The sequence below is a fragment of the Carassius gibelio genome, chromosome A18 (genome assembly GCF_023724105.1).
Source record: "Carassius gibelio isolate Cgi1373 ecotype wild population from Czech Republic chromosome A18, carGib1.2-hapl.c, whole genome shotgun sequence".
Taxonomy (NCBI): Eukaryota; Metazoa; Chordata; class Actinopteri; order Cypriniformes; family Cyprinidae; genus Carassius; species Carassius gibelio.
In genome coordinates this window covers 6,302,158-6,320,513 of record NC_068388.1, presented here as the reverse complement: position 1 = coordinate 6,320,513, position 18,356 = coordinate 6,302,158, and the positions used below count along the sequence as shown (strand labels likewise).

The 18,356-nt window shown below is 37.2% G+C and overlaps 2 protein-coding genes across 5 annotated transcripts in view; both read left to right on the top strand.

Moving 5' to 3' along the window:
• The window catches only part of LOC127933918 (homeodomain-interacting protein kinase 2), a 93,640-nt gene extending 87,426 nt beyond the window's left edge, over nucleotides 1–6,214 (top strand). For all 3 annotated transcript variants that reach the window (XM_052531055.1, XM_052531053.1, XM_052531054.1), the window contains exon 15: nucleotides 63–6,214. In XM_052531055.1, coding sequence (XP_052387015.1) covers nucleotides 63–524 — 462 coding nt within the window. In that variant the 3' untranslated portion in view covers nucleotides 525–6,214. The remainder of the gene's footprint in view (nucleotides 1–62) is intronic.
• Nucleotides 6,215–7,105: 891 nt separating this feature from the next.
• Nucleotides 7,106–18,356, top strand: part of LOC127933841 (UPF0606 protein KIAA1549) — a 39,385-nt gene continuing 28,134 nt past the window's right edge. The window contains exons 1-2 of one of the 2 annotated variants that reach the window (XM_052530853.1): nucleotides 7,106–7,283; nucleotides 8,411–8,576. In XM_052530853.1, coding sequence (XP_052386813.1) covers nucleotides 8,483–8,576 — 94 coding nt within the window. In that variant the 5' untranslated portion in view covers nucleotides 7,106–7,283; nucleotides 8,411–8,482. Of the gene's footprint in view, nucleotides 7,284–8,182; nucleotides 8,577–18,356 lie in introns of those variants that run through there. The other variant, XM_052530855.1, reaches the window with a different exon arrangement.

Genomic DNA, 18,356 nt, shown 5'->3' with positions numbered 1-18,356 from the left:
TCCTGGTTTCTTATTTCATATATTTATTCACATGAGTAATATGGAGACATCCCCTCATTTAGGCCCAGCAGCACATGGCAGTTGAGCGCAACGGCGGTCACCGGCGGCAGCAGGCCTACATCACCCCCACTATGGCCACCCAGGCTCAGTACGCCTTCCACAACAGTCCCACCCACACAGCTAACGTTCATCCCCACTTAGCCGCTCCTCATCTGCATGGTCAGCCACACCTCTACACCTACACTGCCCCCGCGGCCCTGGGCTCCACCGGTACGGTGGCTCACCTGGTCGCATCACAGGGTTCAGCCCGTCACGCAGTCCAGCACGCTAGCTACCCGCCGGGCATCGTCCACCAGGTGCCTGTTAGCATGGGCCACCGCGTGCTTCCCTCACCCAACCTGCACCACGGCCAGTACCAGGCCCAGTTCGCACACCAGACCTACATCAGTGCTTCTCCTGCCTCCACTGTCTACACTGGATACCCGCTGAGCCCCACCAAGATGAACCAGTACCCTTACCTCTAAAGCTGAAACACTGGAGCCCAGCCAATCGCTGCTTACCATTTCTACCCTTATCCCACCTAGAGACAGAGAGACAAGCTGAAGCCTATCGACCCTTAACCCCCATCCCCTCATTCCTTTCATGCTTAAACTTGAAGACAATGAAGACGCTGATGGATAGAGGAAGTGTACTCTCAGAGGGAACAGAAGGGTACCAAGTAGTTTTTTTTTTCTTTTTTTTAAGATGAGTTTTATTTTGCCCATCTCAAAAGGGCCTGTTAACATTTTATTTTGTGATCTGGAGTTTTCGTCTCTTTAAAAAGAGAGGAAGAAGGTTTTTGCTTTCGTAGTTTCTTTTACAACAAGGTCTCATCAGCAGGCCGTTTGGGAGAGACCGAGTTTCGTTCGACTGAGATTTTGTTTGCTTTTCCCTTTCTTGAATTCATTTACCGACTGTTTATCCGAGGTCACGACATGGATGTTTTGAATTCCTACAAGAATTATTTTGGATAAGGTGAAATACGGATATCTGCTGCTCTTCAAAGAAAAAAACAAACAAACTAAAAAAAACATAACGATGGCCTTGAACTGTCTTAAATGTTTCCAAATTCCATGCGGCGAGATATTGTGCGTATTCCGCCGTGCTCTCCGGCAAGAAACACCTGGAGGAATCTTCTGGAAATAGGACGACAAAACTTTCTAGTGTATTTATAGACTTTTCTTTGTTTGTGTTCACATTTAGAAAAGAAAATCCGTTTGTCATACCGTAGAACATTAGCTGGGCCCCTCTTTGTAGAATGTAGCAGTCTGCACCCATTGATTTCACGAAGAACCTTTCTGATACCAATAGATTCTTGTTTTTCCTCTTTCAATGTGATTGCACAAAGTGGTTACAATAACATAGGCATGTTCAACACGGTAGTCGGTCGTGCGTTTGCGTGCATGTGTGCGCCTCTGTGCGACATATTCCTCCACGGTCTTAGGTTTATCATTGTTACCTCGTAGTGCCTTACATATATCCCGACAGTTTACTTGGCTGGAAACCCTCTAGAAACCAGATGCTAGTCAGAGAGCTGGCTCCTAGATTGAACATCTTCATCCAAAGCTGTTTCGTGTTTTTGTAATTCCATGCGTAAGCATTAGCCCTGAAAGTTATTTACATGCTTCTCATCTAGCGTGCATGAGGTCTTCTGCATCTAAAGATAAAGATACTTACTTGGGGTAACGAACCAAAGTCATCATTAAAAGATAAGTAACTTTTGTTTTGGATAGTTGATATAATTATATATACCGTATTTACTGTACATACTGTAGCTATGTGTTTTAGTACTTGCAATCAATGCAACATCACTGATTTTAGACTACCTATGTCATAAAAGGGAGACTAAATGCATATTTGATGGAAAAGCTAAGTATCGCTCAATCAGTTTGAGATCCGGCTACACAATTTGTCTAAAAATAAAATATACCAGGTCTGAAGAGGTTGTCTGTTTATGGAAGGCTGAAACCTGGGAGGGTTCGAGAAGGAGAGTCTTGTGAGGAGTAGGAGGTGCTTGTGGATTTTGAATTGTTGGAAACGCGCGAGGGCAAATTACACAATTTGTAATGAGAATAGCATGTTGGCTTTGAGCAGGTTGGTAGATGCCGAAGGAAGCTGTGCAGCACGACTGCACACCATACTCTGATTTAAGCACTCGTTCAAGGTTCTGTAAAGATCTGTGGGGGTTTTATTTTAGTTGCATGAGGATATCTGCAACAATGTGCACCGGAAATCAAAATTGGCTTCGTCTTTTTCACTGTTTGTCTTACCGTAGAAATCACTTATGCTATCATGTCAGTACAGAGATCACGAACTTGTAGAAAACTGTGGGCCAATGCTTGTTTTTTTTGCTGCTTTTTTAACATTAATATGCTAGCCAGTCATATACGCTGTGTCCTAAGCATGTGCTCCACAATGAAGTGATTAAAAAGACAAGGAAAGTTTATATAGTACTTTATAAAACATACCATTGAAAAGTATGGGGTCAGTTTGATTGAAAAATGTTTTTTAATTATTATTAATACTTTTGAACAGCAAGGATGCATTAAATTGGCCAAAAAGACATAAAAAGATCATAATAAATGTTTTGAATAAATGTTGTTCTTTTGAACTTTCTATTCATCAAAGAATCTTGGGAAAATATGTATAATAATATTATGAGAAATGTTTCTTAAGCACCAAATCAGCATATTAGAATGATTTCTGAAGGATCATGTGACGAATAAATTGCACTTTAAAATATATTAAGAGTTATTATTATTTTACAATATTGCTGTATTTTTTCTATTAAATAAATGCATCCTTTTGTGAAAATAAGACTCTAAAATGTATTTTAACTTTTCTTATCATTTAAGAATTTAAGGAATACAACATAATGAAAAGACTGAACATTTTTGCAATGTGATGCGCTGGGTAAGCCCCGTCCACAGTGATCTCATTGGTCTGGAATCATCCACAAAGCTTTAAGCTAAACATCATACATATTCTGATTTGGCTGTGAATATTTGGCAATTATGCACCTGGTCAGGACACAGTGTTTTTATTTTAATGTCTTCTGTTGGGCACATGCTTATGGAGTATCCAGTATATCCTCTTCTGCCCACACCTCATGCCATAGAACTTGCATTTGAAGTAGTTTTTACATTGAAATGTTTTATTGTTTTACTTTGCTTGGTATATTGTGTTCCCGTAGAGAGTGTTGCAATCATTTTTGTGGATGTTTATTTGTTTCATGCTATATGCCAAGCCTCATTTGTTTGATTTCTGGCGGTCGATATGGAACTGTGATGTTTAGTATTCATATGTGGACCCTCGTCTGGCAGGAAGCACAGACTTTGTCCATGTGCTCGGCCAAGATCTGACACCAGTTAAGTTGTACCCAAGCTTTCGGTTTTCTAGCTTGTCAGATTGATTCGTAAAGCCGTGTGTTATGACTTAGGATGCCAATAGATTTTCTTTTGTTGATGTTGTTGCTGTTGTCATATATTTGTTTAAGCTTAAGTTGGATGCTCATTCAAGCACACAGTTGAGAAAGGCTTGTTCGACGTAATTCGCATAAAACATTCCATTCCGGAAGGAGCCGTTTCTGACGGATCTGATCTGTAGTCTCCAGTCTGTCTCGCCTCACAGGGACCCGCCTGAACGACCAAATCGGGACTCCGCTGACATTTAAGGACTTTCTGTTCTTCCCACCAAAGAATTTCAACATGTCATCGATGCACAGATGTGTCCCTTGCTGTAATGGAGAATAGAGAGTGCGTTTCACTGACATTTGGCAAATGAAAAACATAAAATACAGATTAGATCAGGTCGGTGTCAGAAAAGAACCTGTAGATGGACGACAAAAATAATGCACTCTCATGAAATTGCTGTTAGCACAGTATAATCCATTGTTTTGGTACCTTTCTCACACATTTTGTCAGTGCTAGCGTAGACAAATCTCCTATTTTTGAAACTTGTCAAGAGGATTTGTGTAAGAAATAAGGCCTTTGTTTTTTAGAAATGTCAATGCCACATTAATGCTTTCAGTAATTAAAGCTGCTGTGTGTAATTCTTCTAAGAGTATAAACACTGAACATGGCTTTGCTTTACAGCAGAATTGGATCCACCAATGGTGTGCGACGTGGGCGTGCTGTTGTTAGTCCAACCAATGGAAAATTGAGAGGGTGTTTTGTTGTTGTTTTCAGTTTTTTTGGTACCAATAATGACACACAAAGTCCACACTGCAGCTTTAAATTTCAGCTTTTGAAAGCTCTATTATTTTGGTTCTAACTACATATGTAGGAATCACATGGATAAATAAGTGTTTCATTTAATGGCCTGTGCATTGAATCGAGTGCCATTAATGAAATGGTCACTAGTACAGAACGAATGTAGATTTCAGACTAAAATATCTGATCAACACATCATGATTGCTCTGGCTAGTAATCAATGATCCAGCATTGATTTTACCCAGATTATAATACATTTGAATACAAATTATCCATTTTGATGTGTTTTTAACTTCTTTAAATAACAGAAAGCATTATTGACTCTACAAATATATGAATTATGAACACAAAAGTCTTTTGTTTTTAGATTCATAGTTTGTCTGAGCTGTATACATTAATGGAGACAGTCATTTTAAGTTACCAAAATGTGCTAGAAAGAAGCATTCATGCAATTCATGATTCTGTTTCCCATCTTATGTCAAAATACCGCCTTCTCCTTTATTAACTGCACATGAAGCTTTAAGGAACGGAATTATTGAAAGCGATGGATTCCTCCACTATAAAAACATTCCTTAAAGCTCATTGCCAATCAAACCCTCTGCTGGATGGCTCCCAAGTCAACACTTGTAAAGCACATGATCACGAATGAACTCAAAGCTTGCAGAAATCACAATGGATTATTGTTATTTTTGTCATGGCCACAGTACTTCCACAATCAGCTTGTTTTCATCTGATTTTTCTCTCACGCGTGCGGTGAAACGAAAGCATTAGGGGTTAATGCACCATTGAACTTGTGTATGAATGTGCTAAGAGGCCAAATATGACAATACGGCCATCTTCAAATGTTGTTATAGAACCCCAAAAAATTAAAAAAGCTAAACAATAATCGTTACGCCCAAGAAAACGCAGCTGTCAATTTTTTTTTATTTAATCTCCAGCATAGTCTGTGTCAGGAGTGTGTATTACAGAGTGACATTACTACAAGTGTGTAAATCGTAACACGTAAATGTGAATCACCAGTGAATGCAAGGGACCATATTTGTGCAGAACCGTCGCTCATCACGCGAGTCGCCACAGAAAACCCGTAATGTAGCTTTGATGCACCGTAGCCGTTTGTGCAGCCATCGAAGACGTGAACAATTTTCTACTTGCACAGCAGCGAACATTCACAGTCAAATGTAAAAAACTAAATATTTTTCTACAATGTTTCAAGACCTAAGAAACCATCTGACCCCTGATTTTTGTCGATTGCTGTATGGTTTTCTCAGTAGTGTGTATCACATTAGTTGTTGTCAAAGCTATTGTGTGCTGCAGTATTTCCAGGTATACTTCTTTGTTTATTGTCTTTTTTTTATTATAATTATTATCATTTTGCTTTGTTTATTGGGGATTTGAAGAAGTGTGATGTCTCATTATTTCAATCTGTTAACGTAGCATTATATGTACCCTGTACCTTAGGCTAATATTATTAAGTATGCTATGAGAATGGATATTTTGCTGGCTTTATAGAATGTTAAAATGAATATAAGAATGATTTAACTCTTTAAAAACTGAGTACTTGCTACTAAGCGCTTGTGTTACCATTACAAATGTTGTGTGCTTCTCTTAATAATTTTCGTTGTAGAAAAAAGAAAAAAAAAAAAAAACCTGAGTGAATTTTATTAGGCTTCAACAACTAATGATAGCAGTGTAAATTCATGGAGGATTTTTAACAAACCTGGGGGTTTTAGAAGAATATAGTTATTTTATTCGTTCTATTTACTAAATGTAGGGTGTGAAGGGGCTCGCGTCGTGGTGAACTATGTTATAGCTTGTTATTCACTGTTACTTTTGATCATTTTTCGGTCTCCAAGGTGAATCGAGTTATTAAAGGAAATTTGTATGCTCACATATGCATATTGTATATGTGTAGAAATGTAATCACACTTTGTCTTGGATTTACATTAAACTGTTAAGTCACGGTATCAGTCTTGTATTTTTAATGCTGTTATTTTTTTGTACACGGGACAAAATAATAAAAGAATATTAATAAGACTACACATTTGTGCACTCTAATCAGACATTTTAGAAACCACCAAAGACAATTCTGGTGAAACTAAACTCATTTTGAAGATTGGAGCTAGTTGTCACGGTAAAAGACTATATTTAAGTAATTATTAGGTTTCATTCTATCATTCTGCTTAAGTGATTTCATCGTATTATTGGTATCATTTTCAGGTGATATTCTCTAGAAAAAGTTCTGGGTAATACCTATTCTAATATCTATAGAATAATTAAAAATACAATACAGTTGAAAACTATTTTACATTACATTTTCATTGGCTAAATCTGTTGCATAGGTTTGGAAGTATTTTGATTTGGATTTAATTTTTAGATTCGGATGGATTTCTGTTCTTGCTGTTGGTGCACATATTTTTATTAAATTAAAAATCAATTAAATTAAAAATATATTAAATGAATAAACAAACAAATGACTGGCAAAACCACAAATGGTTCCAGATTCAGATTGATTCACGTTTTGCAATATTTTTTTCATGAGCATAAAAATTTGCTGTTGCCCTCAATGGCCACTAGAGTGTGCTGTGACATAATCATTCTTGTAGAGAATAGTTTAATAACGATAGGAATTTTACCATACTTTCAAACATTTTTTTTTAAACCTTCTAGTAAATGTTTTACCTTGTGTAGGTGAAAATTATGTAGCCAAACAAAAACCGGTAACAAAACGCGTTGCCGTGAAACCACAGACGCCGGTGGAGGTGTCAACCTAACCCGGATTACTGAAGGACGGCGCGGGGAGCCAATGACCGCAGAGCCCATACAAGTGACTCAAAATCCTGCTGTCAAAGGGGAGATTTAGAGTGGTTGTATCTGAGAAAGTGAGTGATGCTCAGACAGGATCCAGACACTTCTGGGGGAAAAAAGCATAATTTGTTGTGTCACGCAATCATGCAAAACAGAAGCTTTAATCCTGATCTAAAACTGGATTTAGACGTTATCGACTTCAGACCGCTGTAACTGTCTGCTCTGAAGGTAAGGAGTTGCTTTTCGAGGCGGTGCATGTGCTAAAAGTCGGTCTTTGCTTTAACATAAACGGAAATAAATCATATTCAGCCGCGAGGTAAAGTAATTAAGTTAAACGTATATTTTGACATTACAAATTAACTCGAGTTAAATTTATCATCTGTCAACCAAGTATATGGTGACTGATTGCAATCATTTCTCTCAAAAAATCAAAACTTGTGTGCCATGTAGCAACACATCTAAAATATAATGTCCTTTTAGTTACAATAGCTAATCAAACTAGGTCTAATAAACGGCGCGAAATCCTAAGATTACAAACTATTTCAATCACAACCTCGGAGAACAGACTCGGTTCTGGTATTAACGAACAGTTGAGAAGTCCGAATCGCTCTTGTGAACTGAATCGTCTTAATGAATCTCTTGAAAATGATTCTGAATTGGTCCTGGCGGTTCTCGAGTGTTCCGCTTACTTGATTCACTTGAATAGAGAATCATCTTTTTCGGATATGAATTCACATTTGGAGAGAATTAAGGATTTGATAAATGTGGCGTAAAGTTGTTTCTGTATTCGAATTGCAGAAATTAGGCAAATAAAACGTGCTAGAAATATGTATACCACTTGTATGTGTGATGCAGACACAGACTGAATCGTGTGCAACAGCATTTTTAAATAATAATAAAAAAGTTAGGACTTTTAAATTCACACGCTTAATATTAAAATGCATTGGTTAAAATATCATAAACAGCAGTAAATACCTACAGTAAATGACTTTACTGGAACATTTGGAGTGGATGTCAGGGACCACGCGATGACGTAATTGCTCCATGACAGGAGTTGGTTCTTTGAAACGAATTGTTCAAAAGATTCGATTCGCGCAAATGAGTCGGACAAGTTAAGGAACAAAGGAACCGTAAGGTCCTTGCTCCTCACGACCACTTGTAGTCAGCGCTGGGGAGCATGGTAGTTCGTTTGAGTGGCGATTTAAATTTCTGTTTTTAATGATATGCAAGATGTCATTTGTTCGGTTTATGATTAAATCGTTAGAATTGGTTAAGGGAGTGTTCAAGAAGTCATGCTGAAAATAGGACTGAAAATGTGACCTATATAACGGTGGTATTGTTTTCATCTGCTGCAGTTCACGGCGACTAGTTAAACGCGTGGATTATCTCTCCTCGGATCACCTTGGACGAAACATGAGTTTCTCTAAATGGAGGGTTTGATGATGGAGGGACGTAGTCAGGTCACCGCGTGCGTGCTGCTGACGTTCGTCTCCATGGTGATCGCTGATTCACCTGCTGCAGGTAAGTGATGTCATGGGCTGTTCATTTGGGATGGGGGATCCGTTGGCAACAGGTAACTGGAGGAGTGTATTGGCGAGATGACATAAGACTTGCGTAGGTGAGACGGTTAAAATTACTGTAACTAATGCAATACGAAGTTTGGAGGACAATGTGAAAACATTTTGGGGAATTTTAAAACGCAGGTCGGATTCTGTTTTCCAACATGAAGACAAATAATTTTACGAAATGAATGTTTAAAACACTTTGTGGTCTGCACAAATCATAATTATCATTGATTAGATATTGGATGGAAACATGAGACAAAGACACAAGTTTTCTGTCCATTTAAGAAGTTGATTTTATTAATTTGAGAAGTCAATTTTGCTATCATACTCTGCACAGTTATATTGTATAGTTAGTTGTTTTATTAATTGCACATTTAAGGGGTTAGTTCATACATTTTGGTCCTTAACCCTTTCGAGTAGATTAACGCATATATGCGTTTTGAGTCATTTTCACCTGATAACCCCGAAAAGAACTTAAATTACACTCTCAGTTTTAATCGTACAGATAAGAGCAATACATCAATCGAATCTGTAAAGGGTCTAGTTTTTTTTTGGATACAGACATAATAACAAAAAACCTTTGTGCACTTATAAAATAAAGATAACAAACAAGGTGCGCTGTCTACAGTCTTTGTCTCCGCTGATCGTCATGTACAAACATTTCATTAAAATGAACTGTAACTCCGTGAATACTCAACGAAGAGACATGAGAGAGATATCTATAGAAAGCCTGGAATGTCTACTTTTAAACTAAACAAGTGCTGCCGAAAACAAATATTCTGAGATAAAGTAATCCATATGAAAACAACGCAATGTCTGTTTTTCATATCTCCGCTCATTATATCTAATGTGACCACGCCCCCGCGCTGAACGCGCTATTCAGATTCAAACTGATGCGCGCGGCTTGAATACGCCCACACAGAAGAAAAAGCAGCGAGACTATTCTTCAAGATTTTATTTTATTTTACTGTTTGCTTCGCGATGAGAGGACTAAGACATAATTCACCCCAAAAAGATGTGATGTGGTTGAGGATTTGAGAAATGGATTTCCTCAGAAAAAAGAATGAAGCACTTTATTCAGCAGAGATCATAAACATGAGTAAGTCTCTTTTTATTTATTTGTACTAGTTTTCACATAATGTGTAAACATTTTACTAGTTAGACTTTTTCCAAATACTTTTTCCAAACTATAATTCCTGACTAAATGTATAATCAAGTGAAACATTATGAAGTTTCAATAACAATATACAATACTATACCATTCAAAAGCTTGATGTAAATAATATAAATGTGACAAATAGAGATAACTCTAACAAATGTAAAAACAATGCAGTTCTTTCGATTTATTCCCCCTAAAAAAACCTGAAAAATATTATCAGCTCTTTTCAACATTAATAATAATAATAATAATAATGATGATAATAAATGGGGTTTATTTGGTAGAAAATAAGATTGTTAAAACGATTTCTGAAGGATTGTGTGACTAGAGAAAGGATGCCAAAAAATTTGAAAGTCAGCTTTGATTGTTCCTAATAAACTGTTTAACTGCTCCCCCAAGTGGATATCAAATTATGTTGTGGGATAATTAAATATATTCTTAATAAACTACAAACATAAAATTATATACTTTTATTTTGTTCTCTTTCTTGTAAGTCCTCCCTCACAGTGGCACAGTTGAATGAGAGGCTCATTATGCAGCTCATTATGCGGGCCTTTGTCTTCTCAGGTGTAAATCACAATGATATTCATGATAGTTGACGCCTACTCGCATATGACTTTTACCAACAAAAAGTGTTTTAGAAAATTTAAATCAATATATTGTTTTCTGTGAGTGAGTAAACAAGATGATTTTCACATCATTCAGAAAGAAAAATTCTAGGCTACAAGCTCCAGTTCTCAACTTTTCCGGCAACCAATTTTATGTATGTGTTTTATTGCCTTATTCAAGTGATTTAACATTTTTAGTTTTTCACTAACCATGCATAACATTTTTTTTCTCAAAAATACAATCATGTACATGCATGGGTTTCACATATTATTATAGCCCAGTTTGTGCTGATTACAGTGATATTAGACTTTACCCATTTAGATATTTATAATAAACTGAAAAAAGCACAAATGTCAGGGCATGACAAAACTTCTCAAGGCCCCAAAAATACCCTTAGACTCCAGAGGGTTAAAATAACAAAAACGACGACTTTATTCAGCATTGTCTTCTCTTCCGGGTCTGTTGTGAGCGCGTTCACGACACTGCAGACGTACTGTATGACGTGTTGTATCCGTGCTCACAACAGACCCGGAAGAGAAGACCATGCTGAATTAAGTCGCCGTTTTTGTTATTTCTGGACCAAAATGTATTTTTGATGCTTCAAATTATTCTAACTGACCCTCTGATGTCACATGGACTACTTTGAAGAGTCATTAATGACATAATTTTAATATTTGGGTGACTAACCCTTTAACATTCTTTATCCTCTCATGTCAGTGACTTTACCAGAACAAACCTTACATCAATTGTTTTGCTAAATAATTTTGTTTCCATCTTTGTTTACAAAATGCAAGCAAATATATTAAGCCTTCAGTTGAATTTTCAACCTAAGGGACTCACATCTTTCAGAATCTAAAGCTCTGAAGGCATCTTTAAGCATTTCTTAGCCTATCTCTTAAAAAGTTTTTGGAAATTATCTTCGAAGTGTCCACTTTAGTTTTAAAAGCCGGTCAGATCTTCTACAGCTTGTCAACATGATGACAAAAGATCTTTAAGGCTACTGTTCTTGCTTTTGTGGAACCTCATCTGCATTGGTTTTAGATTTACCCTGATCCATAACACGGACTCAAGTGTGTTGTTCTGAAACCCAAGCAATTCCTTACTTTACAGACAATTGTACTATATTAGTATCATTTTTAATAACAGTAACAATTTACATGTAGGTAGATGACTAATTGAGCACATTTAGTCTTGTATGCGGAGTATTATGAATCAGAACACTGTGAAGACAAAATATGAATTAAAATTTGGCTACAGAAAAAAATAATGCTGCTAGATGCTTTTTGTTGGAACAAAGAAATATTAAGATGAAATTAGATTCATTTGCACATTTTAGTGCTGTCCCAAGTGCAAACTCAAGACTGGTGATCATTGCTTTAAGCAGATTCTCATAGATCAGCTGTCAGAGTAAACTTGACTGCATTGTGTTTCGTCCTATTACACTTCTGTCCATGCTGAAAATCAAGACATTAGGATAGGGTCTTATAATTAAATGAAGTTTGCTGTGTTGACAGTTGATTTATATATTCATTTCAGCATATCTCAAGCTGTATAAAAGATTGTATATCATTTTCGGTGATACGCTGATGATTCTTAAAGGGATAGTTCACTCTAAAATGAAAGTTCACAATTGTTTTTTTGTTTTTTTTTTCGTTTTTTGAGGAGCAGAAAGAAGAACTTTTGTCTTTACACTCAATCCATCAAAAGCTGTTATAAAAACCAACTGGGTCAATCTGTTGTGACAATTTATTCAGTCTTGATCTGTCACATTCAGAACCTGAAAGGATCTTGTCAGTTCTGTGGCTTCTCTGAAACTGACACCGAATGCTTCTTCTTGTGATTTGTGAAAACCTGACGTAAGAAACCCTTGAAGGCTGGAGAACGATAGAGAACATGAGAATGGGTTAAGTTGGGCTGGCGCCTTCATTTAACCCCTGAATAAAAAATATGTAGGTAGAAATTTGCATTTGTGTCCGGAAAATCAGTTTGTTCTGTAGATTTCTAATGGGAGTCCATTCTATTTTATTGGATTATCTAGGTTCAACGAGTCATTGCAAAGGTAATAATTATGAATAATGATCAATTATACTAGTCAGTTTTAAGTCAATGGTGTCATATATCAAGCCTATTTTTATGACGCAATATAACTACTTAAGCTTAGCACCTCAAATGCTTCCATCATCTGCTAGCTCACAGCTGTTTTAGTCTAACTCTATATGCATTTTGAAATTGCTCTGCAATTTTATACCTCATCTTGGCACTGTGATGTAGGTCAGACAGATTTTTTCCTACTACATAATGATGGGAGAAGCTAGAGCCCACTATCAAATACTCAGTCAGCATCCTATATGGCTGATGGGCCTTCAAAGTAAATCTAGGGGATATTTTTTCACCTGTTTTGTTGTCTGCCAGGCAAAACATGCTGTATTAATTTTAGGTATTATTCATGTCCATTTAACAAAAAGATATGTAATGCGAGTGTCGTATAAAGTAAATTTTACTTACTAGCTAAGTAAATAATTTTTACTGAAAAAATTCCAACGACGCTGGGGGTTGATGCCGCAGTGGGCAAGTAACGTAACTGGTGTTGCGCTTAACAACGCTACCACCTTCAGCACCATCTATTGCGGCAAGTCTACTCTATAGGGCAGTCTACTATAAATATGAACTTTTTGCATATGGTTTTGAAATAATCTTTTTGTTTACTTGTCACCAGTGCCAACCAGTGTATTTAAAGATGTTCTGTAGGCAGAGATGAAAGCACTCATGGACTCACAATCACACAGGTGTAGCCCTACTTATAATTCTTGTAAATGAAAAGCTCTCTCACAGAATTCACACCAGAGCCTCCCGAAAAACATTGTTGAGTTTTTGGGTTTGCCTGGAACTCATTCAAATCTCCTAGCTAATTGCAAGTGTTGACTCTTTTACCAGTAAAACCTGATCTGTGATGGATGACAGTGAGTTCATTCATTATTAATCGCCTCTGAGACTGGGAACAGATAAATACACTGGCCCATCAAAAGCCACAGGAGCTGGATGTTGAGGCCACTGGCTGCTGGGCAAGCGAACAAAGTCCCATTGAGAAACAGGGACGGTTGGATAGCAGCTTTTTTGATGGTGAACCCATGCATTGCAGAGGAGGAGTTTTTGTGTGTTTAAAGGATACTAGATTGGATATCGTCACAGGGAATGCTTGTAGTTAAGGTCATATCCATTGAAAGGTAGTGTGCATGTAAAGTTAATCCAGAGAGTCAAAATCAAAGCCATTTAAAGATCGTTAACGTGCAATATAAACTAATATGGAGTGGGATTTTGGTCCAGGGGCGGCATTTTTACCGTGCTGCATGTTGCACTTAATCTACTGAAAAGTACAGCACGTACAGCAGGTGTGATGCATCACGCATGCGAGACTGCGAGTGGACGAGACGCTGCGCATGACACATGACGTGCTTTATCAAGGGCCCGACCCAACCTGGCCCAAGGACGGTGGCGGGAAATATCGGCCCGAGCTCGGGCTCTGGCAGAGAATCTAAGCTCTACCCTAGGGTTGTGGGATCTAGTCTCGGGCCAACAATACCACGACTGAGGTGCCCTTGAGCAAGGCACCGAACCCCCAACTGCTTCCCGGGCGCCGCAGGATAAATGGTTGCCCACTGCTCCGGGTGTGTGTTCACAGTGTGTGTGTTCACTGCTGTGTGTGTGTGCACTTTGGATGGGTTAATTGCAGAGCACGAATTCTGAGTATGGGTCACCATACATGGCTGTATGTCACGTCACTCTTTTAACATTCAAAATAAGTCCTTAATAAACTCCATCCCCTGTGTGTGTGTGTGTGTGTGTGTGTGTATATATATATATATATATATATATATATATATATATATATATATATATATATATATATATATATATATATATATATATATATATATAATTTTAATTTTTTTGCTCAGTTTTATTTAAGCATTTTATATAAAAACTAAAGAAATTAAAATGTGAGTTACCGCTTGTCCTCTTTAGGGTTTATATATGTATATAATCACATTTTGTTGCTTTGTAGCCTGAAATGAAGATGGATGGGCACAGTTTTTGTTTTATCCAGCTGTATTTACTCAGTGAAACTTATAACTTATAACAAACTTGAGTATTTCTGCAAAAATGAGCTGGCAAATATTGCAAAGTCTAGATGCCAACAGACTAAAAGCTGTAATTAATGCAAAAGGTGGTTCAACTAAAAACTGACAGAAATGTGTGATCCTTTTTCCAAATCAGTAGTTCTTGTTTTATTTTATTTTATTTTATTTTTTTCTGACATATAACATCTTGCTGTTATACCTTTCACTTGGATGTTATAAGTTGTACTTATAAAATACTGTGTCCGTCTTCATTTCTGGCTGTAAAGCAACAAAATTTGATTATTTTAAATGGGGGTTATTCTTTTCAAATACACACTGTCTGTTTATATACAGACAGTTAGCACTGGGCTTGTGTCAGCAATGTCAAAATTCAGTCGGCTATTTTAGACCACCAATTCAACTGTGTCCACTACAGACCTATATACTGATATTTCATTCATATCCTTTCATTGTCTTTTTTTAAAACGCAGCCTTTTCTTATTTACACTTTACTTTAGTTTGATTAGTACAATTTCTGGTTTTTATTAATCAATAAAATTGGCCACATTAAATGTAGTCCATTAAAGATCTATGTGATAAATTCACCCATATGGCCATATGTGGTCTAACTAGTACATCCGAGTGTTGTGACCTGCAGTTTAGGTAACCTTGATGGCCTGGCAGAAGGCTAACATGGATGCCCCTATTACATTGGGCTCACATATCTGTACGGTGCAGTACACGTCTGGACCATCGCACTATGAACAGATGGTTACATCATAGCGGGCTTTATGGGGAATTAATGAATCAATGTAAAATGTAATAAAATAGATTAAATAATTAATAAAAAAAAAAAAGGTATTTATGGTAAACCTCCTGCACTCCAAAAAGTTTGGAATACCGTAATTCCTCAAATAAAAGCCGGAGCCTTTATTTACCTGAACTGCAGAAGGTAACAAGCTTTTATTTGATGCAGCCTTTTATTAGAGGCAGGCCTTTATTTCTAATTCCATCTGTTTGATAAGTAATTGTTTTAAATGACCCGTTTTAAATTAAAAGCGATAGCCAATCACCAATAGTATCAGTTCGGTTCAGACGCGCTCTGCGTCAGTCTGCTTCACGCTGAATCACGCATGCGCAGTATCATCAGCTCCTCAGTTCTCGGATCGGACGGGTCCGACAGAAACGGTTCTCGGTACAGTGTACTGGTGATCTGAAAACCGATGCAACCAGTTCTTGACTCTAGAACGAGAAACGCTCCGGCAGTAGGCGTGTACTTTCGTTATCTGGCTGCACAAATATTTCCCCGGCCTTTAAGACCGGCCTTTATTTGTCCGTGTTGACCATGTCCCCGGCCACTATAAGAGGCCCGGCGTTTATTTGACTACCGGTTTTTATTTGAGGAATTACAGTAATTAGCCTAAGTTCTTTTTAATGTTTTTGAAAGAAGTCTCCTATGTTCACCAAGACTGCATTAATTTGATACATACATACAGTAAATTACATTTAAAACAGTCATTTTAAATTGTAATATTTCAGAGTAGACATGTTTTTACTGGTTTTTGTCTGGTAGGTCACGGACACACTCATTTTGCTATTTTGCTGTTGAAGAAACATGATTAGTGAAACCATAAAAGCATCATCCTCATCCTTTCATAATCATCAGATTCTGCACCATGTTTTACAGAGTTGTCAGAAGATCTTGCCTGATGGAGTTTGAGTGTGAGAGGTGCATCTCTTTCTCCTCTCTAAAGGAGTCTTGCTGCTTTGTAGTCAAAGGGGCCAGAAGTTTACGCAGTGAGATCAGTCCAGTCCTGAGCACAAAATCCTCACAGTGACACAGTCTTCAGGGCCTCTCCAGTTACAGGCCTGGCCTTCCTGTCTTCCGAAGAAGACTGAGGGAATGTGTGCAGGGAAATTGAGCATCCTCCAGTGTGTTACACTATACACCAGCCATGCTTCTCTGGAGACCATCCCAATGTTAGGAGTTAAAGTGTATCCCCACCTTCCTCATTACATCCCCTCCCCGTCTCAGTCTCTCTGAGGTTTTTTAATTTTTCTTGTTCTCATTTTTCTCGTCTGAGTCTTTCTGTACCCAGTTTGCACTCAAGTTCGGTTCTTTTCTCGAGTGTATTAGCACACAGGAACAAGGTTGTGTGCCATTCAGAATTGATTTGACAATGCCTTAAATTAAATTAATTAATTTAACGGGTGGTTCCCACAGTCCTTGAAATCCTTGAAAGGTCGTGGAAATTTATTTAGTATGAAATGTAAAATTGTGTACTTATGCTATAAAAAAAAAAAAAAAAAACATGTGAGTGTAGTCTCTATTTTGTTTGTGTGTGTGTTGTATGAATTATATGACAAACTAATATAAATTTTTTATTATTTTGGATGATATATCATCTATTTAATGGTCAACTTTTAAGTAGCCAAATCTTTTAAAATACTAATAACTAAATTACACAATTAAATTAGGGGTGTGTGATTTCAGGATTTTTGATCGACATGTCTCCACTATCTGTTGTAGTAGAAATATCATAATGTGCTACAATGCACATTCTATCAGTTGCAGTTCTGGAGCCTCTGCCTCAGTATACAACGCGTCATACTTTCACATCAAATGTTAACTCAATGGTAGAATTACAATCACAGGACACTGCACTTATTTGCAATCACAAAAGTACATTATTTGCATGTGCTTTAAAGCCTTGCGGTTAAACATGTAATTTGTGTGTTGTTCGCTTTTCATGAGCACGTACACCTGAAATGCTCGTGTGATTTTCCTGATAAAAAAAGTGTAATATGATATTTTTGCCATATCGCCCACCACTAAGCTAAATGTTATCTTCCCATTTTTCATACTGTACATTATGATGATGTGATGCCTGAATTCTCTTGCAGCATTTAAAACAATACCATTTTAGTTTACACTGGTTTATTTTTATATTGTAATAAATTAAAAAATAAACCAAATTCATTTTTTATTGGACAGTATCTGCTGCTTTCTGTCAACTAGAATTTAACATTGGTACATTTTCATCTCGAATGACTGGAAGAATCATGGAAAAATTATTTAAGGTAAAAGAATTTAAGCAAGAAGAATTTGTAGTTAAGTTCATATTCAGTAAATTCCTTTTCAACATTAAATCATCCTGTGTGGCCAATTTGATTTTAATGTAATCATAGATTGAAAGCGAGCCATTCCTTAAATTCTCAGTTTTGCCTAATGTTGTAGAGTAGAGATGGACTCCAACATATATGGTGTCCATCAGCAGACATGACCTCAGTCTGATCAACAGAAACAGTGTTTCGCCTGACATGACTCTGCTCTGCCTCTGCCATGTTAGGTAACACGTTCCAGCCTGATTTTACTCAAAACACAGCCAGACTCTCAACCAGATGTTAGGCTGTAAAATTCAGGTGAATTTGACTATTAGTACTTTTTCACTTTGGAAAATTGTCTCGGGCATATGCTTACAATAACAAGACTGTTCGTGACATGAGAGAAGCCACTGGTATGCGGTGTTATTTTTCGTTTGTAATTCATAGTAGTCCAGTCTATGTCTCTACATGGGAAATTTCACTCGTCTTGAGCACTTAGCCTCTGGTAAGACAAACAACAGAGCTCTGCTCAGTGTCAGAGGGGCCGATTCCATCCCTTATGTCGCTCTAATATTGCTCTTTTTATTTAAATAATTTTTTGGGGGAGAAAGACATCACTTATTTTATTTAGCGAGGTTGTATTAAACTGATCAAAAGTGAAAGTAAAGACATGTATAATGTTATAAAACAGATAAAACGAACACCAGCGCAGACTCTGACTTGATTGTTCGATTAGGCGGCGTTC